Source organism: Electrophorus electricus, chromosome 5 (assembly GCF_041902795.1).
Source record: "Electrophorus electricus isolate QZ-2024a chromosome 5, ASM4190279v1, whole genome shotgun sequence".
NCBI lineage: Eukaryota > Metazoa > Chordata > Actinopteri > Gymnotiformes > Gymnotidae > Electrophorus > Electrophorus electricus.
Window position 1 is genome coordinate 20,019,666 of NC_137501.1, and position 26,565 is coordinate 20,046,230.

Consider the following 26,565-nt stretch of genomic DNA (forward strand, 5'->3'; position numbering starts at 1 on the left):
TGGGTTTGTAAATAAGATATAGCCAACTGTTTGCCTCTCAAAGAGAGAGTTCACGGGCGGAAGAGCGAGGTAGGTTTATTAGCTAAGGATTGGCTCGCTAACAACCCCCATTGTGTCATTTGGATAACGTTAGCTAGCTAATTTGCCCAGTTGACTGACGTTAACTATTGCAAGTTATTAGTTCGCTATTGAGCTAGCCTTTGGCACATGTCTTTCTGGTTTGTAGAGGTGTGATAACGAAGAGGACTTTATAATGCAGTCCATTATTCACGTCGAAAGTTCTTATGATAGTTTTGATTAATGTCTTATGTGGTGGTGTGGATTAAGCATCTAGGTTAGCTAGCGTTGGATAGGCAACGTTAGCGGGTTGATATCTTACCACCCTGTTACAGGTTAATTTGTAAAAGGTTCTTAGCTAAGATAGCCTATCTTAACAAGCTGGTAAGCTTGTTAAGACTTCTTTGTGAGCAAATTTAGTTCACGAAGCTTCAGTTACCTGGCAGTGAGTAAGTGGTGCTTGGTTAATATTGTTAGCTATCCATAGCTCTGTCTGTTGCATGTGTTTAAACTCAGTTACGTTACTGTTGTGTATACTCGCCTTCGAGTATATCAAGGCAAATAGATTAGCTAGTGTGTAAACTACATTTTCCGGTTGGCAAAACGTTATTGAGTTCATAATTATGCAGTTAGTAGTAAATCAAACAAGAAATTCCATATTTTAGAAGGACATTTGCCAAATGAGCTGCTGTTTTGTGCTATTGAGCAATCCCTTTCAGAATTAAGATAAACTGAAAGAGTTTTATATTGAGTAATAGACTGATCAGCAGCTACAGACAACCTTTGGATGTTTTTTGTTTTTTTCCCCTTATAGGCTGAATAGGTTTCTAGCTCAATACATGTAGTGGCACATCATATTCTTTCTTGCAACATGTTGGAGTTAAGTCTAACAAGCACGTCTTTGTAACACAAATAAGACACAATAAATTCTTAAAAGAATGTTTACTAGAAAAACATTTAAGTTATCAAGTGCTTGGTCAAACATCTGTGTTGCTTCCAACAAAAAAACTCTTACCACTAAACAGATTACATCTAGTCAGAATTAATATCAAGCAGTGATATGTCATTTGATAGTTAAGGCCCCCCCAAATACAAATGTTCCAACACCAAGCTATGACCAGAGATTGCATTTAGATGAATATAAACAAAATATAAACATAACTATAATGAAATTATCATTAACTAATTATCCTAACTCTGTGGGTAAAATGAAATAATTTGTTAACATGTTAATGATTAAGTAGATTATTTGTAAATCTGTATGAATGATGTTAAATTAATATAAATGATGCTAAAGCAGCGTTATGCAAGTTGTCAGAATTGGTGACCTCTCTAATGGAAGTAAGTAACTGCATGAAATGTGCAGAATAGGGATATAGGGATGTTCATTTTGATTATTTTTACAGACTGATGAGCTGTACTCGATAACTGACCAATAAATGTTAACCACCAGGTTTAAGATGTGCTTATGGATGAGTGTCCCTGAAAGTTACAATTTTTTATTTAAATAAATAAATAAATAAATAAATAAATAAATATATTATTTACATGAATGGACAGTGTCAAATGTCACCTTTTACCGCTAGCTAGTGTCTTACAGAACACAGGTTCTCATTTGTGCTGTGTGTCTTAAATAATGCAGTTTTAGTAATATGAAATTTAACAGTTAATTCAGAAGATAATCAGCCTTCTTGTGAAATATCGGGGTGAGGGTGATGGGTTGTTTCTATGGTGATGATGTAGCTAAATATAACATAAAACATTTTAGGACTGCACAAATTCACCTTTTGATTACTAATATCTCTGGTTTTAGAATTACAAATGTTGATATTGGGTTGGAAGTTGATTGAGGGTCCATCATCTTGCTAAACATTAGCAAAACTTGGTCAAAACTCTTGTTTTCGGTTAGTTAATGTGTGCATCCTTAGTGCGGAATAAAATTTTGTAATGTGGGTGGTGCCGTGTTCCATTTCCCTGAGTGGATTTATCTGATGACTTATCTCCATGTGCTCTTGCTTTGCTGCCTTATCATTCCTGTATCTGATTTAATTCCTTGATTCATTGCACCCTGTGTATTTAGTGTTCTCCTGTATCTTGTATACTTTCTTTTTGCAATCCTGTTCTGTAGTTGTCCTTCTCTTGTGTTTCAGTGGCATATGTTTCATTGCCTTTGTTTTCCATGCCCCATGTTGTTATCCATTAAAGCTGCTAAAGTGTTCATCCTCATCATACTGTCACATCCATTAGGTTAATTTAACAAGCTAGCCATCATTAAACATTCAAGCTCAAGATATAAACTTAACAATGAGAGGAAAATGTAGGTTTTGTTACAAGAATGCATATTGTTTCTAGCATTGTTTATGCATTGACCAATGGACAGTAGCACTGGAAATTATCCCAGAGTAATGGCTAGCCTGGTTTGTCAAACAAGTATGAATTAAGAAGCAAAAAAAGGCAGAGTCAGCAAAGTCATCAGCTAATATTAGCAAATTAGCCAGACACTTATATATACAGCTAAAACAACTTCAAATACAAGGGTTCATTGTATTAACATTGCATGGGTAAAATGACATTTTACAACAATAATTATTTAGCTGGCTCTTTTTGGTAGCCAGTTAACAAATTACCAACATAATTTAACTGTTCAGTGATGAATGTGAACATAGTATCACTCCTGAATCCCTCTGGCTCTGTCACTCTCCCTTTGATGGTGCTCTCTATAAGATTCTTTGCTTTAATCATGTAGGGGAAATGCAGAAGATGACTGGCAGGCATTTTTATGTACAGTGACCTTGGGTATCTTGAAAGGTGCTTATAAATAAAGTGTTGTTATTGGGTTTGCCATTCCACTGTTCAGCCATACCTCTCTCCTTCTATTCAATAACATTCGGTGCTGTACAGTTCTGCATTGTGAGCCATGTGCCCGGTAACATTAGTCAGGTAACCAGCCTATAGAGCCGGACCTTCTTTTTGAGCTTGTGCGTGTGACATGTTCCAAAAAAACTCCCACCAAGTCCAACTGCTCTGACTTGTGAAAGAATACTTCATGCTTCATAGGGTAACTTGCAGCAGAACGACACTAGTTATATTTTAGCCGATATTTTTTAGTCTTGACTCATTAATGCGACTTTCACATTTTAAGAAATCTTTCACAGTGAAGTTTAAATATGATTCGTGTTATAATCAAACTGATCCATTTTTGAAGTTACCACACCTAATTTGTTGTTTGAATGTGTAATGTTGTAATGTAATGTAATGTTGACATTCACCTGTAGGTTTATAAGCTGTTAACAGGAAGTATGCGTGTTGTACTGTGTATGACTATGTATGTGACAAATAAACCAAACTTGAACTTGTCATGTATGTTGACCCATTCTAAAACATAAATATGACAGTGGTGTGGTTGTGTCTGTGTGCATGTATGCAGGATGGACCCTGCTCTGCTGAGAGAGCGTGAACTATTTAAGAAGAAGGCTCTGTCCACTCCGACGGTAGAAAAGAGACCTGCATCCTCTGAGGCCTCTGGCTCCTCCAAGAAAAAGAAGAGCAAACTCGACAAAGAGTCCTCCTCAGCATCCAAAAACAACACAGGTTAGATCACCATCTCTCTCTCTCTGTGTGTGTGTGTGTGTGTGCGCGCGTGTGCACATGTTAAGAGGAGCAAACAGATCTAGATTACTAGCCTTTAATTTCTCTTAGTTCAGTCTTTAGATGAAATTCTAAATTAGATGGAGATCAGTTGATCAGTTGGTCAATTACTTAGAGATCTTATGCTAGTATTCCTGAAATCGTTCCATACTGTGGTCAAAGGCAGACTTGCTTTACCATAATACAATCATACTTGTGCTTTGGACTGATGGGCATCAAACTGCTACAGCCCTCCAGTGTCGTCTCTACCCTGGCACACTTGACTGAGTTTGTGAGCAGCCTGAGAATTGGCAGACGAGCCCATGCATGCACACTGAGCAGGGGGAAAGCGCTGTGGTCCTCTGTGAAAGGGTGTGATTGAGGGATCCTGTCCACTGCTCCTGATTAGCTGGGTAGTTTGAGAACGCTGCCAGAGAGATGGTCCTTGCGCTCATTATGACTTTGCTCCCAGACACCAGTAACTGATATATCTGGGTTATGTTCTGGCAATTAGAATGTAGCGGTATGATTAGAATGTTGCTTTCTTCTGAGTATAGCAGTAAGTACGATTAGCCTAATGTGTTTTTTAGATGTGCTTTTCGGGCACTGGGGGCAGTGAAAGTAATGTGTTATCATTAGTGAAAAGAGGTGTTTGAGCAAGTGGAACATGCTGGGAACAGCTGTTACTCTAAGGGAGATGTAGCTCAATCTGTGGTGATTCAGTATTTTCCAAACCAGGCCTCAGGGACACAGTCCACTTTTTTGCTGGTTGCAAGCTCCTAACACATGTCAAAATGTGTATGCTTGTGCTAACAGCTGGTATAGATTAAAAATATGGTGTCACAATAAGATCAAATGTTTTGAGAATCAAAAACCAGAACTCAATCAAGAAATCTAACTTTAACTAGAGCACTCATTCATGTCAAAAGTCTGAAAAGATATTCTGTAAACAGAATATTTCCAGTGTGTAACCATTCATTTTGTGTTCATCTTAAATCATTTTCATTTTTTGCTGAAAAGAGTTTCTCTGTGTATATATATATATATATATATATATATATAATCTCCCTTTATGCGTGGACGTGTGCGTGTGTCTCCTCTAACATTGTCTCCTCTAGTTTTTCCAGTTGTTTGATCGCTTAGATTGGCTATTTGCCTTGTAACTGAGTCTGTCAACAAACCTAAACAAGCATTCAAAAATATGCTTCGGGACAGTTTTGGGAAGGTAGTGATGGTTAGTTAGAGCCCTGTACTCTAACACTCATGCACCCTGTTGTTTGTTTGTTTTTTACTACCTGTGGACATTCAATTAGGTGATACATATTTTTATTTAAAATACATGCACTGCAGACAGAGTACAAAGAGACAGTGCAGACAATAACTATTTATAATTAAATTTTCATTTATGATTATTATTAAACAAATTGTATTTTATCAGTTTTGATATCAGCCTTATGTATTGGCCATCAGTTGCCCTGCTGTCTAAATATCCTCCTCTGCCCTTAAAAACCCACATTGGTTGACCACTAATGTCAGGAGCAAATTGCGCTTTCTATGTCCTGTCTGAATGGCGACACACCAGCAAATGCATAATCTGTCTGTTCCTACTTTGTTATATAGCTAGTATTATTTAGATTTTAAATAATCCTCAGTTTAATATAGGATAAAGCTGTAGCATTAATGCTAGGTAGCTCGTTGCCTTGCTAGCCAGCTAACATTAGCAAGCCACTGGCCTCCATAATACGCTAACTAATTGGGCAATACCCGGATCTGTTGCTGGAGATCTGCTGATCTGTAAAGTTTACTTCCGTCCTTCATATGACAAACTTGTCTGAATTATTCCTATGTTACTCAGTGTTTACACAGCTGATGTACACCAACTTCACCTTTTTTTACACTAAACACCTGTCATACTAGCACACAATGTGCAGTAAGTGCTATAATTTTATTTCAGTTTTAAAGATTAAAAAAAGGGTTAGATAAAATTAACTTTTATGGAGCCAAGTCATTTTTCCAATGGTGGTTCTTCACGTTATGAAACATGCATTATCCCCAGTGTCCTGGCTGTTTCATCGATTCTGCAGTAAATCTATTTTAAACATCTCCATGTGGGAGACCTGCTTTATAGAGAATAAACTGGTTCATTTGAGGACTACAAAGCAGTTTGAAATTTTATCTCTTGTGAGCTGCACAATAGTTATTGTTTTTACATTTTACATATAATCACTATCATAAATAGTTTGCTACCTTTTAAAAAAAATGATTATGGGAGGCAGATTAAAAAAAAAGTAAAGTAAAATTTACTTGCTCTTTTAAAGTTGACATTGCAGTTTCATTTGATTATCATTGTATTCTTTCATACTGTATGTGCAGTTTATAGTAGAGTACAATGGTAGGTTTAACACCTGGCCTGAATAAGGGGATGCACTCCCACCTAAGGGTTTGATTAAATGGTTGCAATAGACTAGAGCTGGAACTAAACACTATAGTATCTTACCTGAGGCCTCATTTATAAATGGTGCTTATGGAAAAAACCTATGTAAACTCACACTCAGGAACTGGGTTTTATTTAAAAAATACTTGGTGAGTAATTGGCCGTATATTTATGGAAGTGCTGACCTATGCTTAGAGCCATATACAACATTTATAGAGATTGTGAATTGACAGTACCATTGGAAAAGGGAATTGCAGCAAAATGCACAAATCGCTCTCCTCACAATCAGTCCATATTACATTATGCAGCTCCTTTGTTATTACATATAGACTATTTATTATAAGCATTCAAGCCTAGTGTTTTCTGATGTTTGATGTGTGTGGATCAGTTAATTATACTGATTCTATGTATTCATATTTATTGCTCCAGATAACTATTTGCAGCCTTCAATTTGTTAATCCCCCCTCTGAATGGAATTGTAACTCATTATGGGTTGATAATAGTTGTGGATAATTATAGGCTGCAAACTGCTGTAATTGCATGCATTCACAGTTTTAAAAAGACTATGATAACTGTGGTCCTTAGACCACAAAGATTTTCTTCCCAATGATGATGACTGGCTAATTAACCAATTGAGGTTTTCAGGAGTCATTCTCTTGGAACCAAGTACTGAGCTGGGGTGTATGTCTTGTGACTCCTAGAAAGTGTTTAATAAAGGCAAACAAAGAATAACTGATATGGACTATTACTGATTGAGTGACAAATAACAGTGGGCTTTCTTTTGTATTAAGAGAGGAAAAACAGAGGCAACAGCAGTTGCCATTGTTGGAGTACTATTCCAAGTTCCAGAATTCAGCTACTTTGGTCCAAACATGTAGTCCAAACCTCACCCCTTCACCAGTTAGTGTGTATAGATAGGGGTTGTGGTCAGGATGTCAAATCTTGGTTCTCTCCATCATCCAAGGACCTGTTGTTCACATGGACTTGCAAGCATCTTAGAGAGAGCATACTTGTGGCCATGGCTGGTTTGGCTGATCTTGCAAGAGACAAGTATACAAAGGGTAGCGTTATCCATGCTGATTGTATTTTTGTTAGAATCTTTTTCACCATGCTGAATGACCTCTGAGCTTGCACTACTGTTAGGGATGGAGTCCAATACTTTAATCAGTGATTCCAGATGAATAAATCTCTCATCTTTCCATAGTAGGCCCCAGAACCTGACAATTCTCTCTTCCTTTTAGTAGATCCTTGATGTCTATGACTTGATAAGCTAAGGGAAGAGTGGTGAATTATCTGTCTAAACCCACTTGAGGAAACGGGGTCCTTAGCCTTGCCACTGAAAATGAACAGCAATAACATTATGGCTGCCTTAAGATTCATCTATGCGTATATTCTCATAATTTACTAAACAAAGCCTTAGTGTAGCGGTTTTAATAATATTAATAGATGGCCAATTACAGTGAATACAATTAATTGGGGCACCACCCTGATTAACAGGGAAAATGTATTAAATTCACAGTCTCAACTCATGAACGTTGCCAATTTGGTACATGATTATATCTCGTCTACTAAACATTAGAACATCACTCTCGACACTGAGACGTTATAATCAAGGGATGTTTATTGAATAACCACAGATAGGAAAAACATGCACAGCAATCATTGACGAGAATTCTTTTAATGACCAGTATTATTAAGTTGACTAGAAAAACTATCCTAACAGGCAACCTAGCGTAATTTAATGCAAATAGTTTGTGGTGGATGGTGGTAGCTAAATAGAAAAATTAATTTAAAAAAAAAACACCACCAAAAACTGAGAGCATCCCAAATGGAAAATCCATCTCCTTGGACTCGTCTAACGACTCTGAGGGAGAATTTCAGGTTTCCATCACATTGCCAGAGTGGCTCATACACAGAGAGTCCGTTTCCTTGAAATCATCTCATGGCTCTGAGGGAGAGAGTTCACTTTCCTTGAAATAATTTCAGTGGCAGTGCACAAACCTTGAAGGCTGATTATGGTGAAAGGACCAGGATACTTGTACAGGGGGATTGGGTATTCATAGCTGGTTCGAAGGAGAGCTATATAGGCCTTTGTAGGCAGACCTTTCTGAAGCAGGAGTGTGGATTTGTTGCCGGTAGTGTATTGGAACTCCAGTCTTAACCAGACGAGTTTACTGAATATAAGCAGTGAATGGCAAATACTGACAAATGCACACTAAAGATATGAAATTATTAAGCTAATAACAATATATGAATACATAGGGATACAGGAATATATAGGATCCATCATGAAACAACTATAAAGAAATAAAGGAATAATTAAAAATAATGAACATCCCTTTTCTGCCTCCTAGTCTTAGAATGAGGGGAGGGGTAGAGCAATTGGATAATCAATTTAATAACTTTCCTAATTTCTTAGAAACTACTAACTTTAAATATATTGTCCAGATGGTTCATATAGGATTTCTGGTAAACGCAACTGGGATTGAGTAGCAATTTGTTTACAATATGCATGAGGTAAGCAACATACAATCAAAGTAATCTGGGTGAATAATGCAAATGAATAAAGAACAAGTAATGAACAGAATAATGCGACAAACATCACATTTTGGACATTATATTAAAATAACCATACTTGTTGATTGACATAAATAGCAAGTTGTTAATTCGTGAATCTGTGGGATGAGTTTCCCTGGTAGGGATTTGAATCTACTGGAATTCATGGTCACAGTTTCTTGAAGTATAGCCAGGCTAGTAAGCTTTTCTCCTTCTCATCCATGAGTTCATGCCATCAAATGAGTGGGGGTTAAGGGTCAGAATGCCAGGCCGTATTTATGGCTTTGTTGCTCAACCTCAAAGCACCAGCTGGTCCTGGTCTGGTCTGTGGCCTGGGGGTGGGAGAGAGCCCCCCTTTGACCAGATCAATGTTTCATCAAGGGAATAGTTTGTAGTCTGTCTTTACTACATTAGTTTTTTGCCCCTATGAAGAAGTCATCTGCCAGCTTCCTTTCCTGCACATAGTCCCATTTCATTGGGATATCTATAATGGACCTTGCCTGTAGAAAGAAATAAGACATCCCAGGAACCACCTGATCAGTCTGGACATCACTCTCTCAATTATATGGATCATCACCCCCTTTTACTGTGGGTAAATGGAAGGAGTATAAAATAAATAAAAAGCATGGGAAGTATTTGTATCCTTCCAAATATCCATTACTCTGCCACTCATTTTCCACCTAAAATGTAGTATTGAATTCAGCCAAGGGCTTGAGGGCAACATTCAGGAACATTTAAAGAAAACGTTAATGTCTGGGTCAAGAAAATGGTCTGGCAGGATACAAACTTTGCCATTCTTCTCTGCGTCATCATGGCTTTCAAAATATGCTTGTAGAGCTGCCCAGTGGTTCAGCACTCTGAACGCACTTAAAGAATAAACACTCGGCAGAATACAGTGAGTTTGCTCAGGTTAGCCAGGCAAAGGCTGCCCCGAAGTAACACACACTAGAGGAAACTTTTAAAAGAACAGAGACATTTTCTCCAGACAGTAACATGGCCTACATAGAAAAAAAGCTTACATAGAAGGTAACTGAATTCATAACATTGACCAGCCTATTGCTGTGGTAGAAAATACAGGTTTTCATTTACAACAAGGTTTGCGACCACATACGAGGTCTTCTATCATATGTGACTGCTACTGGCTTTACCACAGATATTTGGAGTTCTGATGGTTCCACGATGTCATTATTTGGACTCACAGCACACTGTATTGATGCCACTTTTGATTTAAAGTGTGCAGTGTTGCGTATGCGGCAGTTCCACTGATCTCATACAGCAGTGCATGTAAAACCAAGCAGTTGAGGAGATGTTGAATACATAGACAAGCAAGGGGTCCATGTCATTTTGCAGCACAATGCGAGAAATATGAAAAAATATGAGTGGCAGGCATATACAATGGATTGATTTTAATAACTGTATTGTACTTGAAGTATGCACTGTGCAATAGTATTATTTAGGAAAATATAAGTATTGGATTGAGATTCGATATCGGAAGATGCTCAATATTAAATGACTAATTGGTACTGGGGGCAAAAAAAGTTGATCAGGACATCCTTAATAAGCATTCATTGCATTCAAGCATTCGGTTGATAAACACAGTTTGTCAGTAATTATTTGAATTATTTCATTATCTATTGAACTTAGTACCAACAGTGTGTTATTGTGATGGATGTTTAAGGTAAACTTTGTGTACATCGACAGGGGAAACACTGAGTAGCATCTGAATATCACAGCCAAATGTGTTAGATCAAGGATGGAACTAAATTTTACAGCTCAGTGATCAACAGCCTTGCAGCTTAATGCCTTTGCCTAACAAGTCACCACCATTGCAGCGTAATGCCTCAACACAGCAGCCTCCAGCATGCACTCAGGACCAGTCACTGTATCAAGAATCACTGAATTGGCTGCAAAATAACACCCGGAAAACGAAGGAGATGGTGGAGAATTTTAGGAAGTCCAAACCTCCCCTGTGACCAATCAATATTGTTGGAGTGGATGTGGAGGTGGTTGGTACACTCTGGAGGCTGTAACAGAATAGTGGACTCTCAAAGCCTATTCACCATTACAGACAATACATTTCATCCCCTGAATAAAATGGTGGAAAATCAGAACAACATTCAATAGCAGACTGATATAGTTTGTGCTAAAGAAAGATGCTGTGAGATTAGACGCAATTAGACTATACAAGTGTCCTATCTGCAGGGACACTAGTGATCTGCTCAGCTGTGCTGAGCTACACTATACAGATCCATGTTTACAGTATATTAATACACACTGATGTATACTGTGCTCTATTACTTTTTGTTATGACATCAGAAAATAATTTTATTTTGCACTTTAGACTGAGTACAGTGATCACTGCTGCTCTTGGTAATAATCTTTTGACAGTGTATGCTATGCTACGTATATAAATGCATGTAAATGTACCTCATATAGATATATCTCGCGCTTGTAATTTTATTTCTAGGAAGTACATCTGGAACCCCCCCCCATTTTAGACCAACTTTATTCATCCTTGTTTGTGTCTGGTTTTATGCAGTATGCTACTGACACACTACATTTTCATTCATGATCAATAATGTTATATTAATTGAATGAAATTGCTCTAGTTAACAAAGGTTGATTTCTTCATTATGGATTCTGCTTTTTGTTTCTCAGAACATTTGACCTTATATTTATTCCATGCAAAATGTGGACCACTCTGGGGTCCTTTGGGACTCATCTGAAAAACACTTGTGATTCATTAAAAAAAGTTTTGATGTTGGCTATCAAGCAATTATCAAGGATTTCCTTCACATGTAAAAGCTTATCTTTGAAACACACTGCTTGCAAGAGAGAGAAAAGCAAAGAATTTGATATAACTACAGTCAATTGCTAAACACCTGACCATTATACTGTTTGCATTTTTAATTGGTTTCTCTGTGAAATACACACCTTTGCTATGGCAAATGAAACAATAATACAATGCAGCTTTAAACCCAGCACAGCCCCCCCGACACACACCCCAACATTGCTTGGGGGAATATGGTGGGTTTGATATGGAAAACTTGCAGCTAAACTTTGAAGATATAAATTTTTATACATAAATATGTAGAAAATGTACATGTTTCTTTTTTTTTTTTGTCAGTTAAGACAATAAGACCTCACTCTTCTGGACCACCATCCCACCCACACCCCCACGCACGCATCTGTGTTCAGTCCAAGCTACACAATGACCTCAGCACATATATTACTGCCTTTCCAGCCCTGCCACACTGCAGGTCGTGATCTGAAATCGTGATTCAGTTCCAGTTTGTGATCAAGTGAAAGGAGATTAATGAGCTGTGTTGGATACGAAACTGAGACTAAACTGCTGTGTTTTTGGCTGTAACTGACTTGCACACCTCTGGTGTCTCAGTTACTGATGGCCTTGGAAGGAGCTTGAGTAATCAGAGAAATAACCATGGTGAGTGTAGAAGTACTGAATAATTTAGCTTCCCTTGCTGTTGCCTGTAGCAAGAGCAGTGCTCGTGCTGGACTCTGAAGACACTGTATAGTTAAGTATTTTCCCTTTTTTAAAACAACCAATTAAATCTATCTGAAATAGATTTAGGCTATTATTACCTGTGAAGTTGAATCACATCTGCTTTGAGTTGCTGAAACATCACAGTAGACCCTCATTACCCATCATCAGTGATGACATTTTAGCTTTAACCTACTCAAAATACAATTGTACCAGGTTTTCAGTTTTGTTAATGCCTTGAAACAGGCCTGTTGGGAAGTGAGCGAAAGTGACATATCCGCTCCCAAAAACTGGGTTGAAAATCACCTATGTAGTCTAGCTAGTGGCCTCATCGTGACCAGGGCCTAGTTAAATTCTGCTAATCATGTTCACACTCTGCTGACTCTACTGATTTTTCATCTCTTTCATCTCTCAATATCCCAATCTATCCAACAATCACTTCATTCTTTTATTCTGTATCTTGAAGCAATTAGCTATTGTTGATCCTAATCTTGTGATTTTGAAGTAAGAGTTTTCAGATTACGAATAACTCATTTTAAATGTATCCCTATTACTAATAGAAAAAAAATTACAGTGATATTTCCAGGGAAGTTATCAAAAAAAACCAAAAAACAATGGCTAAAACACAGACTTGCATGTGTATATATGCATATTTGTACAGTCCTTCTGTAGTCTCTGAGCTCCATGTGTGTATGCCTGTGTCCATCCTTGTGCAAACTGTTTTCTGAAGACCCTACCCGGTCGATCCTCTGTGTGGCCTGTGTGCATAGCTCATAATGATTTGAGCGCATACCATTCTCTCTCCTTGGCGTGGAGCCTACACAATCTCATCACTGTGTCTGCAGTGATTGCGGCTGGCCTTGGGCTTGGCGAAGCAGCTGCAGTCGAGCAGCTCGTAGAGGAAGGCCAGCATGGCGAGGGAAAGGATGGTGAGGATAAAGAGGAGGAGGATGACAAAGCAGGCGATGTTCCAGCCATCGTGAAATGGGTAGACCTGCTGAATGAACGCGATGCTGTTGCTGGAGAGACTCATGATGTTCTAGAGAGCGAGAGAGGGAAATAAAATGAGAGATGAATAGATGAATAAACAAATTGATAGACCCAGGATAGAATTTTAGATAATCAATAGAGAGAAAGAGATGAAGAGGTGAGAAATGGTAAATAAGGGATTTACATTTAAATTGACAGATAAATAGAGATGTGTAAAGAATTAAAGATATAGATAATGGATGTAAGGAGAGATGGATGGATGGATAGATAGATAGATAGTTGGATGCACAGATAAAGAAGGGGGGAGAAAAAAGAAAGATGTGAAACAGATAGAGAACACAAACCACAGAGATATGAATAAGACGAGACCACTGACCTGGTTTGGTTGGCTGGAGTTGAGTTAGAAAGGCAGAGATGGTTTGGAAGTATATGCACCCACCGTCTGTGCATCTAAGGGCCAATGTCTGCATCATCATTCTCACAAAACTGTTTTCCTTATGGCTTATTTTTTTCTCATGGATAATAGATTAGTGTGTGAGCATGGCTGCCGTTCAAACAGTATTGTAGACAATTAGCTATCTAGTTAGCTGTGTAATAAGATCTGTGACTGTGTTCATGCGTCGATGTCTAATGCAGCGTGAACATGGTTTGCAGGAGCATGTTTTGTGCTGTTTGCTCCCTCATCCCACACATAAGACATCTCCTTTTTTAGGGTGTGTGAGGATCACTTCACTTGGGCACCAAAGTGAAGTGTTCAAATCAGTAGAAACTGGATTTCATAGTTTCTTTTATGCTGATCTGATCCCATTGATCTAGCATTTGGCTACTTGTGGACAAGACTGCACTGGTATATGTGTGGTTAAATTAGAAACTCAGAATTGAAGAAGTCTGGTTAGAGTATGTGCTGTTTTGTGTTGTGATCTATTGAAAAATATTTCAATAGGGTGAGCTAACCTCTTTTCTGTGATTTCCACTAGCTTGTCATAGTTTTAGCAATCAGTCATGGTATATTAGCATTTGACATGCACTTTTGTTTTCTTCATACTCTGTGCCCTCTGTGTATATTTGTAAAATAGACACACATCCATGTGTACACCCAACGTCGTTCTCTCCCCTGCACAACTGCTGTCAGCTTGTGTCTGCATCCAGCCAGTGCCTGGGTGTGGGTGTGCATATGTTTTACTAAGCCCCCTCTCTTTGTGCTAATAAAACATGATAAAATGTAAAACCTACCTGTGAGTGCGATAGGTGATAGAGCTGCCTTCTCCCCTTATCTCTGTCTCCACTTCCTGTGTCTCTTATTTCTCTCTGTCTATGTTTTTCTCTCTCTCCTAATGTCACACTGTGCTCCACTCTGCTGCTCCTTGTGGTACAGCCCAGATGTCCTCAGTTAGTGCTGCTACGCTGTTGGTCAGCTCCACAGTCGCTCAGCACAAAGGGCCTTATGAAGGATTCATGAAGGCTGCTGCGATTGGCTGTGTTCCAGTAGCTGCGTGATAGACTTGAGAGAAATTATGCCAGTGTTAGCCCAACTTCAGAGCAGAAGAGCTGCATCCCTCAGGTTTTATTTTTGAACTCATCCTTTATTCCCTATTTTTCAAATCCTGCTATATTTCAAATCTAGAAAAGTAACATGATGGAGGGGAAATGATGCTACAAGTCAGGCCCTCACCTACTGGAACACAAGCATCATTTTTTTGTCATAACACCCAGTTGGTGGAATGAACTGCCACTCGGTGTCCGAACAGCCCTCGCTGTTTCCAATACCAACTGAAGTCTCATCTCTTTGAAAAGCGCTTAGATCTAACCTAGTCATACACTTATAAAATCCTATGTTTGCACTTGTATTGAAATATCTTGTAACTGTACTCATTTTGTCTTGTATTTTATCGCATTGTATTATATTGTATGGCATGTCTCAATCTAGCAAACGATGCATTTCATAGGTGCCTAAGCACTTTTATAAGTGACACACTGTACAAATTCCGTAACTATATTAATTTAAATGATATTTTACTGCGTCTTTTACTACACATTTGCTTTCTAAGATATTAAAAACTGTGCCTGTTCACAAACATTTGTCATGCCTTCCTCACCACCTCCTTCCCTTCCTCCTCTTCTTTTCTCAGATTCCAGTAATGGAACCTTCAATCTCAAAGCCCTCTCTGGGAGCTCAGGCTACAAGTTCGGTGTTCTGGCGCGAATCGTCAACTACATGAAGGTGAGCCTCTCACTGGCACATGCTGCCCTGCAACATAGTTGACTCACCCTGCTTAGCAGCTGAGTTATGTCACCCATCAATACTGCACAGCCACGATGAGCTTTAAAATATTATGACCATCCATAAGTCCTGTCTTAGAAAAACAAAGCTTTATTAAAAAGCCAGTAATGTATAATCACTGTTCTGAAACCAGAACCTATTATTTAAAACTGGCGAATACATGGCACAGTAGATAAAGTCTTTCTGTGAAATAGCATTAATACACCTATAATATGCAGGCTTATCTATGTCAACTATACTGAGGCGGTTTCTGTGACAGTGGCGGCACAGAAGGAGCCAGAGGCAATGGTAAATTAAGAGTCTTTATTATCCATGACTCGAGTGACAACAAATAAACAAGCTGCAGTGCAGTGGTAAGGAAAGAAAAGGAAAGCAACATAGTATGAAGGCTTACACTGGTTTGGACTGGGAATGTGCAGCACTGATGGTAGGAACCTGGGGACTTGAATAGTGAGGGAGAAATAAGGAACAGGTGTGATATTGCTAATAGGCTGGTGATTGGGACCGGGGCAGGTGCTGTGTGTGTGAGAGTGTGTGTGGGTGAGTGTGAGGGTGAGTGTGTGTGTGTGCGTGAGAGAGAAAGAGTGGCCGTGTCCCTACTGCTGGATGGCCGGCCTACCATGACAATTTCATTTTGCTAGCCTTCGAAAGATGAAGAATCTGCCAAAAATGAGAAGCAACCAGCAGCTGATTTGGGCATGGCAACTTTCAAAATTTTTTGTTTACCTGTTTATGCCAGACTTTGCCTGGAGTTTGTGTGCGTGTGTCTTGCACATGTGTTATCAATCACACATGTGACTAATCCATATGACTTGTTTGCTTTTTCTTCCCCCTCTTAAGTGTGTGAGTTTTCACTAGGGTAGGTATTTTCCAGCAGTGCATTTATCCATAGAAATTTTCTGATGGTTCAGTAAAACATGTTTATGCCTTGTTAAGTTGAAAATTATCTCCCCCCCCCTTTACTCTCAGACGAGACATCAGAGAGGCGACACTCATCCTTTAACCTTGGATGAGATTTTGGATGAGACCAAACTGCTGGACATCAGCATGAAGCAAAAGCAGTGGCTCATGAGTGAGGTCAGTGTCAGTATCTGTAGGCCATCATCAGGGCTCCCCAATATTTATTTTTTTTAACCATTAACCAGTTTTCAACTGTTGAGGAGCTCTCTTCTGGTGTAAATATACAGAAATCCTACAGTTGCATAGTGTTTCAATGTAGATAATTCATGTAGAAAGTTGTATCTGCCATACTGCGTGGTCAACAATATTGCATGCTGTCTGATGCCTAGATGTTTTTCTGGTCCAATAAAGGACCTACCTATCTTGAAAAATAATGAATTGTGTCAGGCATGTTGACAAATAGATTCCTGCAAATCAGGAAAAGGGTATGCTCTTGATGAGATAGTGAGTAAGTATATATTCTTATCCAACTTTTGATAATCTTATGTGCAGTGATGGCAATTCAAAGGGGTTATATTGGAGTTTTATACTGTGAGTATCTGGACCAATCACAGGCATTCGGGATGTGCATCCATGGTGGTTATGATGAACCACAGTATTTACAAACATACAAATAATTTTTGTCTAACCATGTCATATCAAAGACTCATTAATTTGGTGTTAGGATATTGTTAGGCACATTGCAGGTATAGTATTTTTTTTCTCAATATTGTAGAGCCCTAATTCTCCCTTTATTAGTCACATTTTTAAAAATGTTTTTTTTTTTCCTTAGCATTGTTTTCTTCCTTTCTCCCCTATGGCTTATTACATTTTATTTGCAAACTCCAACTTTTCTGGAAGTGGAGTTGGTAATATCTGACATTCTGTGGAGGGGAAAGGTGACTGTATATCTTTAATTCTCTCATTTACACACTTTCCTAGGCCTTGGCGAGCAATCCAAAAATAGATGTGCAGGACGGCAAATACGCCTTTAAGCCCAAATACCACCTGAAGGATAAGAAAGCTCTGCTCAGGCTGCTGGATAAGCATGACCAGCTAGGCCTGGGAGGGGTCCTGCTGGACGATGTGGAGGAGGGCCTCCCCAACGCGGCCAAGGCTATCAAAGTATGGCCCACTCTGAAATCAACTCTGGCCCTCCATTTGCCAGTGCTGGAAATGGCTGTCATGGCTAACAGTGAATGAAAGGCTGAATGAACCTACCTGCATAAGGCTAACTGGAGTGTTGTTAGCAGTGCTAGTCATATTTGTGGCATTATTAGCACATGCTTAAAATGTGTGCCATACTGATGCTGGCTTCGTATTGGGCAAAAGCTTCACCTACTTTCAAATTTGCAATACCATGTTTCCATGGATGTTTGCATGCCAACTAACCATAATAACCAATGTGTATGGTGTGTGGTAGCGTGTGTTCATTACCTGTGACAAAATGTCTTGTATTTCAGCACTGGATATTTTATTATTGTTAAATATTTACAACAGCAGATGGTACTCATGGCTAATGCTTACTACTAAGCATATCTCTAAAATAGGGTCCCCTTCTTGACTGATGCTAGAAGCTCACAACTACAACTAAAAGATGAAGAGAACCAGTATTATTTTTAAATAGACCAAGTTAACCAGTAACTGAGAAATTATGCAAATTACATTATATTTTAATGATGTTCTTGAAAAAATTACAATAAAATTGGGTCAATTTTCTGGCCATTACTGCACAGGCTTTAGGTGACCAGATCATATTCGTCACCAGGCCAGACAAGAAGAAGATTCTTTTCTACAATGACAAACACTGTCAGTTTGAAGTAGATGAAGGTGAGTGAATGAATGGAGTTTACTATATTGATTTGAGACCAGCATTTTTGACCAGTGGGATCTCTCTCTCTCTCTCTCTCTCTCTCTCTCTCTCTCTCTCTCTCTCTCTCTGTCTCTCTCTCTCTCTCTCTCTCTATATATATATATATATATATATATATATATATATATATATATATATATATATATATATATATAGAGAGAGAGAGAGAGAGAGAGAGAGAGAGAGAGAGAGAGAGAGATAGATAGATATATATATATATATATATATATATATATATATATATATATATATATATATATATATATATATATATATATATAGAGATATATATATATAGAGATATATCTATCTATATATATATATAGATATAGATAGATAGATAGATAGATAGATAAAAATTTTACCTGGGTCAAAAAAAAATTCTCCTTGCTGTCTAGCAAGGAAAAAAAAAACTTGTTTTTATTGTATGCTGAGCTATACAATAGCATGTAACCATTCTAACAAAGCTGAAATAATGAGATCTTAAACAATATCTATTTTATATATTATGGAGTCAGATAAATTAATTCATTAGTTTTGTGAAATGCATGAAACATATGCTGCCCTTGTTTGTCAATAGCACAAACAAAGTATGACAGCTAAAGATAATGAGCAAAAAAATCCTCTAGATCTACGCAAAATCGACTCATTGAATACAATGGCCATTCCGGTCCCCTGTCTTGGACCCCACCAAAAATTTAGAATGAGGGCTAACGTATTTATAGTACCCTGCAAAAATTAAGCCACTTTCCTTCAACCCAAGAATGGGTATTTTGTATGATCTCTTATGGCAGCGTAGAGCTGATTGAATAAAAAAAAAAAACCCAAAAAACCCCTTCTATACTGTCTGTTTTTAGAACATTAAAATTCTGGGGTACAGAGGCCAAAACAACAGAAAATGGTTAAAAGCATAAAAAAATATAGATGTATGTTTAGTGCCTGTTGTCAACTGAATTCATTTGTACATCACAAACCTGGGTCTCAGATAACAGCAATACTTCCAGAAATCTAGAGTATGGTCAGCACTAACTGGATTGGAGTCCAGAGCAATAATGCTAAGAGCTGCAATTGAACTGGCTGACACTGCCCTGTATTCTAAATAAATGTAGGACACAGATACAGGGTCTTTGTCATGTGGGTGTTCTCTAGAGTTTCAGAAGCTGTGGCGTAGTGTTCCAGTGGATTCCATAGATGAAGACAAGATAGAAGATTACCTGAAGAGACAAGGCATCTCATCCATGCAAGAAACCGGACCAAAGAAAATAGTAAGTAATGCGTACACATGCATGCAGCTTTCATTCTCCATGCAGAATCACATCTTAAAGCCTGTTAGTTTTCTTAACCACACGGTTAATCAAATTTTTACTTATGTCATTCGTTATCAGCTGTGAAGTCATCTAATATTAATGGTAATCTCATGCGATTGTTGATGTTGTGAAAAAAGACCATCTTTGTGATATTTTTGTAGAAAAAAAGTTCATTGTTGCCTTCTAGTTTAGCAGTCACAGATAATGACTGTGCTGTGTAATCTATATTAAAAGCAGTCATATACTGTTAACATCTGCATTGTCTATAGTGAATGCTGCCTTATTAACCTTGCTGAAAATCCTAAATGATGTAGCCCTACTAAAAGCAATCTATAAACTGCTTTGTTAGTCAAACAGAAAGCAAGAAATCAAAGGGAACCCAGATTGTTCTAGTCAGCAAGCTGACCTACTATCTGTCTAACATTTAACGGACATTAGACTAAATTGTGAGAAACATGGATGCCTTAGAAAGCTAAATTAGGTGCAGTAAAATCTATGCTAGCACACTTTGAAGGCCAGTAAACAAACATTGCTTCTCTCTCCATTCTTTCACATGTAGGATCTCTTGATTGCCTATCCATCTTTACGGATGCTAAATTGTGGAGAACATTTTGTTGTTGCTAAAAATTATGGAAAAGATGTTTGCATAAGAAGCATGACTGAACACTGTCATGTCACAAAAGCGGTCAACTTTATTTGCTGTCGCCAATGAGGGATGATGTGCAATGTATATAGTCTAACAAATAAGGATGCTATTTATAAGGATTTTAGAAATGTTGTCAGGCAAAGGGTACAATAAGCCTTGTAAAGAACAAAAAAGAAAAACAGAAGTTGCCCAATATAAGCACATGTCTGGATTTAAAAAAAACACTTATTTGCATCAGAATATTGCTTATGTCTCCAAAACAATGTCAATACCAAAATATTGTCCTGTCAAATAAACCTTGTGAAGTTACAATTAAAAATTTTAAAAATTAGGAAAAATGTGAACTTATAGGACTGAAAAGGCTGCACTGTTCCTGTGCTCAGTTGGAAGTGTAAAAAGATGTAAGCCTTGCAAATAGCCTTGCAAAACCATTAAATTATAACTGAATAATTTCCACTGTTATGCATGTATATCCTCACTATCACCATCATTTCCTCTAAAGCTGAGTAAATTGTTGAAAAAAGGCTTAAAAGTGGTTTGGATATTTAAAGCGCAGATTAATTCAGACTGCAGCATATGTTGTCTATTGTTGGAACCAAAATGAGAAACAACAAATATTTTCCTTCACCTGAGAACGTAGCTAGCATCACAGCAACCACCCTGAGAGCATGAAAATGTGCGCCCATATTAGTCTAGCCACAAGTTTTTGCAGCTGGACTATGCCAAAGCAACCACCAACCATGCCATGTTTTGTGGCCATTTCCTCATATGAAATGGGATCGAAAAGGAGCAACGATATAACTAATTCAGATGTAGCATAATGACTGGTTTACAGTGTTTTCATTTTGCACTTTTAACATAGATTGCTACCTTTAAAACATCACTATGTTCACTGTGTTATCTATTAGTCCTGCTAATACACGTTGTTAGCCTGTCTGTCATCACTGCGTTAGGTTAATTTAGCAAGCTAGCAATCATTAACCATGTTTTCTCCAGATATATTAATTCAGTCTCAAGACAAACTTGATAATGATAATTGTAATTGTCTTACATTGTTCAGGGTGGCCAACTGACTATGTAGATAATTGTTGAAGTTAATATATATGTCTCTGTGTGTGTGTCATATTTTTATATATATATATATATATATATATATATATATATATATATATATATACACACACACACATTGTTTTATATATATATATATATATATATATATATATATATATATATATATATATATATATATATATAAATACATTTTATTTATTGTTTTTCTGCTTATACAAAGTAATGAGCTAATGTTAGTGAATTCGCCAGCTAACATTAGCTGTACACCTAAAACAACTAAAAAATTACAAGGACAGATTACATTATTCTACATGGGTAGCATGTAATTCCATAGCAATAATTATCCTGCTGGTTGTTAACTAGCAAAGCACCAATATAACATGCATGTTCAAGCTATAAAAACCAACTTGGCATCACTCCTGAATCCCTTCATGTCTCAGAGCTGTCAGCAACTCTGAAAAGCCAGTGTCATTTCCATTTAAAAGTCCTTTCAAAATTTAAAAACTTACTCAACAGCACTACACATTCGAAAGTCATATGTAAATGAATGCCATAGCTGTACAGATCAACACTGAGCCACATCCCCACTAACGTTACTTAGGTGACTAACCCATCAAGCTGGACATTCTTTTTGACAGTGTGTTGACAATGCATAAAGATGTCTGACATGATGTTTGATAGGAAAATTGTTGTCAAATCTGACCCAACAACTGCCTTTTGAATTAATACATCAAGTATTAATTCAAAATGGTGACTCGCCGCAGCTGAATATTTAGCTGATATTGTTTCCTCTTGGTTCAGTAATGTAATTTTCGTAATTTTTACAAACTCATCTTAAATAGTGCAGCTTTAATATTACTATATTTTATATTACACTTGTACTTAATTGTGCCAGGTGATATAGTTCTTTATTTTAATTTTTTATCTTTGTTGTACCTCTAAAAAATGTTTGCTGCTGTACAAAAGGAATTTGTAATTTTACAGCTTTTTATTTTTTATTTTATTTACATTATTTTAATAAGTTAAAAGGCAAGCTAACTTTTATAGTTTTGTTAAGGCAAATAAAGCATGTTTGCATAGTTAAATGTTTACATTACATTATTCTATTATTTCAAATCACTTATATTCAACAGCTTAACTAATGAACCCTCTAGTTTCCTCAGGCAGCATTAAACTGGCAGCATTATAAAAGTATATATCATGATTAATAACAATATTGATCATTATAAGGAAAAAGCATAATGTATATAATCTTGTTAAACAATGTATTTTTACACAAGATTTATTTTTAACACAGAGTGCTAAAAAAACCTTAAGATTTCTTTACAAAATTTCAGAACAGTAAGTGGAAAATTATGATTCCTTTCCAGATGCAAAAAAAACAAAAAAAAATTAAAAAGGGTGCAGTTAATTTAAATAGTTCTCTCAGGATTAGGCTGAGTAATTTGCAGTCTCAAGGCCATACTCCTCTGCCACTTCTGATCCCGGGTGGATGTGTCTTCTGCATCTTTTGCAGGTGTCCATTCAGAAGAGGAAGAAGCCAGGAACCCAGAAGAAGAGACGGTTCAAGACTCACAATGACCATCTGAATGGAGTTTTGGAGGACTACTCAGAGGGGGTCCCTACCAAGAAGTGACACAGACATGGCAACTTTATCCCTCACACGAGATAAAGAATTCAGAAAGTGAAGATTGGCATCTGTATATTTCCCCTGGTACCCTGTGTCTGATCAGAACTTTCTCATTGTCTCTCTGTTTGTCTCACTCACACTCTCACAAAACTAACAGAAACAATACAAATGTGAACTTACTGTAAATAGTTTTTCTTTTATTTGTTTCTATTTTGTGCCTGTGCTTTAAACAGTATGTTGAAGCCTCTTTTTTGTTTTAGAATAAAACTCTTGAGTGAAGAAAGTGAATCACATTTTTGCCTCTCCTTCAGTTCTGTTTTTGTGTTTTTGTTTGTTTTTATTTAAAAAATTTTTAAATTTTATTTTAATGTCTTGATTGACTACTGCAGTGATGGCAGACATACTTTAATTTTTCAACTATTCAGTCACTGTTAGGTACATGAGCTATAGACAGCTGGATCAGGCTCCTCTGAAATATTTTAATTATATTTAGAGATTAAGTGAAAGGATATGAGGAGACCGTACTGTGTACACGCACGTGTACACTGGCAATCCACACTTTCACACTTCTGTACACACCCCTCACCCGTTTTTGTCTGCTTTTCTGTTCTGTGTCTGACTGATGAGAAAGGTGGAGTTAAAAATGGGTTACCGCTCACTGATCACCACCGTGCCACTGTGGGTAACACTGCAACAGCATTGCACTGTTTGATTTTAGCAGCACATTCAGTCTTTTTTGTAATGCTACACAGATGTAACGAACAAAATATTGGCTGAAGTAAGAATGCACCAGTAAGGCATGTTGTATGCAGTGAAGTGAGAAATGTAAGTGATGGTGAAAAGATTCTGTCACCAGTTGGCTGCTTATGTGACTTCAGACCACGAGCACACAAGCTCTGGTTCTGGAAGGTCATGTTTCACAGTCTAGTGTTTTTGGTGCTTTAAAGCATCTGATGTAACCTACCAGCTGGAGACCTGCACCATGCATAATATTTAAGTGAGTGTGTGTGGTGGGGTTGGGGGGGTCATGTTACTTTCTACACATGGTCTGAAAGTCTGAAAACAAGCCTTTCGTAGTATGAAAACCGAAAGCAGGAAATCATACTTCTGTATAGCGATGGTTATAAGCAAGAAAACAACTTCTTGTATAGGGATGGCAAAGTTCTATTTTTAAACTCTAGTCAGTTACGTACATGAGATACAAGTAGATCTAGTCATTGAGTTTGTCTTTTATGACTGATGTGCATAGTTAGAAGTGACTTTTCAAACCTTGTGAGAAAGTTTTCCAGTGATGCAATTAAAGGTCCTAGACACACTACAGGCGTCTTTGCGCTGAAAGTTATTATAGAGCTCTCATAAATATACAAATTGTGAAGATATTTAAGGGTGTAAAGCTTACCTAATAGAACACTGCTCCCTTATTGACTGACTAATTTAGTACTTATTGTAGGGCGCCGTTTGTTTTTTAACAAACTCTAGCACTTATCATTGTTTAAGATAGACCTTATGTATTTTGCACTAGGCATCAGCATTCATCCCTGTATTCTACAGTATTCTAGTTCATTGGTATGTTTAATTCTAACCTACTGTACTGCACTTTTGTAAGTCACTCTGGATAAGAGTGTCTGCTAAATGCCGTAAATGTAATGGAATAGAACACCAGAAACAATGTGTCAAACAGCAACTTTTACTGTTATCATACACGCTCTTCTCAGGTGACTTGTTAGGTAAACACATCCACTGATTCTAATTTTTTCAGATCTTCCAGTCATGATTGTGCCACATAATCTCTCTTATGGTTCTCTCTAGGTTCTTGTGCAACATTCAAAAACATCAAAAGATGAAAAGTTCTGTTCTTATTGACTGCTTATTCAGAATTAACCACCTTCCAAGTGCCACTTGTACTACTTAAGCTGAATAGTTCTCAGTGCACTTTGAATTGCCACTGCATATGAAAAATGGAATACAAATAAACTTAGTCCAAGTTCAGCCCCCCTGTTGAAAAATCTGATTCAAGTCATTATGTAATTATCAAGTCTGTAATAAATGGAGTTGGGTGTGTTAAAGCCAGGAGAAAGCAGTTTACCAAGTATCCAAGACAGATTGAAAAGCACTGCTCTTTTAATTCAGGCGAGACTGCCTCCACACATCATGATTCAGCTATGTTGGGAGAAGAAAGATCTCAGAACTACCTTATGAGTTTATTCACGTTTGTTAGAGGGAACATGCAACAACACTGCACATCCCCCTTAGGCCAGTGATTGGGACCCACAGAAACAGTCTACTTAGGAAAAAGTAACACACAAGGAAATGATTAATGTCATTTGGGTGGTTCTTGTCATATTTGTTACATCTAAAAGCAACAGTATAATTCACATTTACTGTGTATAAATATATATATATATATATATATATATATATATATATATATATATATATATATATATATATATATATATTTATTTATTTATTTCCAAACAATATTGCATTTTCTCATTTAAATATTTCATGTGTATATTTAATGCATTCTTAGTCCTGACAATATTCAGAAACCTAACCAAGGAAGCAAAGAAAAAGGAAAACAAGCCATGGCCTTACACCTTTGGAGGAAAACACTGGTCTTTGCAATGCACATTACTCAACTAGAAGTGTTCCTGAATAGACCCCTAACAACCACCTATTTTAGATTCCGTCGTTGCTGTTGGGCCATAAATATAAAGAGTGACGCTCATTCACACCTATTGAGCACCAAGGTATTGGGGGGGGGGGGTAAGAGGGGCCTCACTTGCCTTTGTTACCTTAGCTACAGCGATGCGCACAGCAAAATGTTGCTTTGCATTCTAAGCCACACAAAGTGTAGTGCATGTGTGTAACACTGTTTCATGAACTGTTTCAATTACTGATATTGTTTTTAATTAATCATTTGATCGCCACTATTTTTGGGCATCATAGCAAGGAAGAGGCTTATTTTAGCTGAAGTTTATGTGGAGTTGTTTGGGTGCAGTTATATGCTGGAAGCTGAGAAATGGTTGAGTGGCTTCTAGCATCAGAGTGTGAGTCTCAGTGGATCCTGTTGAAATGTCCCTGGTTCCAATTCTGTGACAAAACCAAATCACTTGCTTTTGTTACAGTGTTACAATACACACAAAAGGTCTTATTGTTGGTTCTATGGATTAAAGGTGAGTATTATAGACTCTGAATTCAGGTATATAGAAGAAAGGTTGTTGTGAAACACAAGACAAAAAGACTCGATTTGTTGTTTGCAAATTGTGATTGTAAGCAGGATTGACACTGAATCAGGCAAAATTGAAGACACAAAAGATATTTGAAACATTTGTATGATATAATTGCAAGTACTACGGACACTGAATCCAGCGATACAGAAGACACAAAACATATTTTTGTTGTTTTGCTTGATGTAACAGTATACACATGCAGTTGTGATTACAGCAATACAAGAAGAGCAAAAGCATTTTTTTGTTGTTTCTGTGGTGTAATAGTTAGCAATCTGGTCTTTGTCTCTGGTGATCCCAGTTCAACTCTTGGTGGAACCTATTGAATGCTTGTTGTTCCTTTCAGCTCGCAGGTACTTTCTGGTAGCAAGTTTTTTAATGGCTGCAGCCTGTATTGATGGATCAGATTCGATTAA

General features: G+C 37.4%; 2 protein-coding genes across 3 annotated transcripts in view; one reads left to right on the forward strand and one right to left on the reverse strand.

The window, feature by feature from the left end:
• The window catches only part of gtf2e2 (general transcription factor IIE, polypeptide 2, beta), a 25,080-nt gene extending 175 nt beyond the window's left edge, over positions 1–24,905 (forward strand). Inside the window, exons 1-8 of the mRNA XM_035529807.2 lie at positions 1–69; positions 3,485–3,648; positions 15,296–15,387; positions 16,417–16,524; positions 17,329–17,511; positions 18,123–18,216; positions 19,409–19,524; positions 22,803–24,905. The exon at positions 1–69 is cut by the window's left edge and continues 175 nt beyond it. Of these exons, the coding sequence (XP_035385700.1) occupies positions 3,486–3,648; positions 15,296–15,387; positions 16,417–16,524; positions 17,329–17,511; positions 18,123–18,216; positions 19,409–19,524; positions 22,803–22,922 (876 nt within the window). The 5' untranslated portion in view covers positions 1–69; position 3,485 and the 3' untranslated portion in view covers positions 22,923–24,905. The remainder of the gene's footprint in view (positions 70–3,484; positions 3,649–15,295; positions 15,388–16,416; positions 16,525–17,328; positions 17,512–18,122; positions 18,217–19,408; positions 19,525–22,802) is intronic.
• On the reverse strand, positions 11,564–14,713 carry smim18 (small integral membrane protein 18). 2 transcript variants are annotated; one of them, XM_035529809.2, is made up of 3 exons: positions 14,400–14,713; positions 13,543–13,616; positions 11,564–13,215 (listed from the first exon to the last, which is right to left on the reverse strand). In XM_035529809.2, the coding sequence occupies exon 3, from the start codon at positions 13,207–13,209 to the stop codon at positions 12,994–12,996; it is 216 nt and encodes a 71-aa protein (XP_035385702.1). In that variant the 5' UTR covers positions 13,210–13,215; positions 13,543–13,616; positions 14,400–14,713; the 3' UTR covers positions 11,564–12,993. The 2 variants fall into 2 exon arrangements, with proteins under 2 accessions (XP_035385702.1, XP_035385703.1); XM_035529810.2 differs by lacking the exon at positions 13,543–13,616.
• Positions 24,906–26,565: the final 1,660 nt, after the last annotated feature.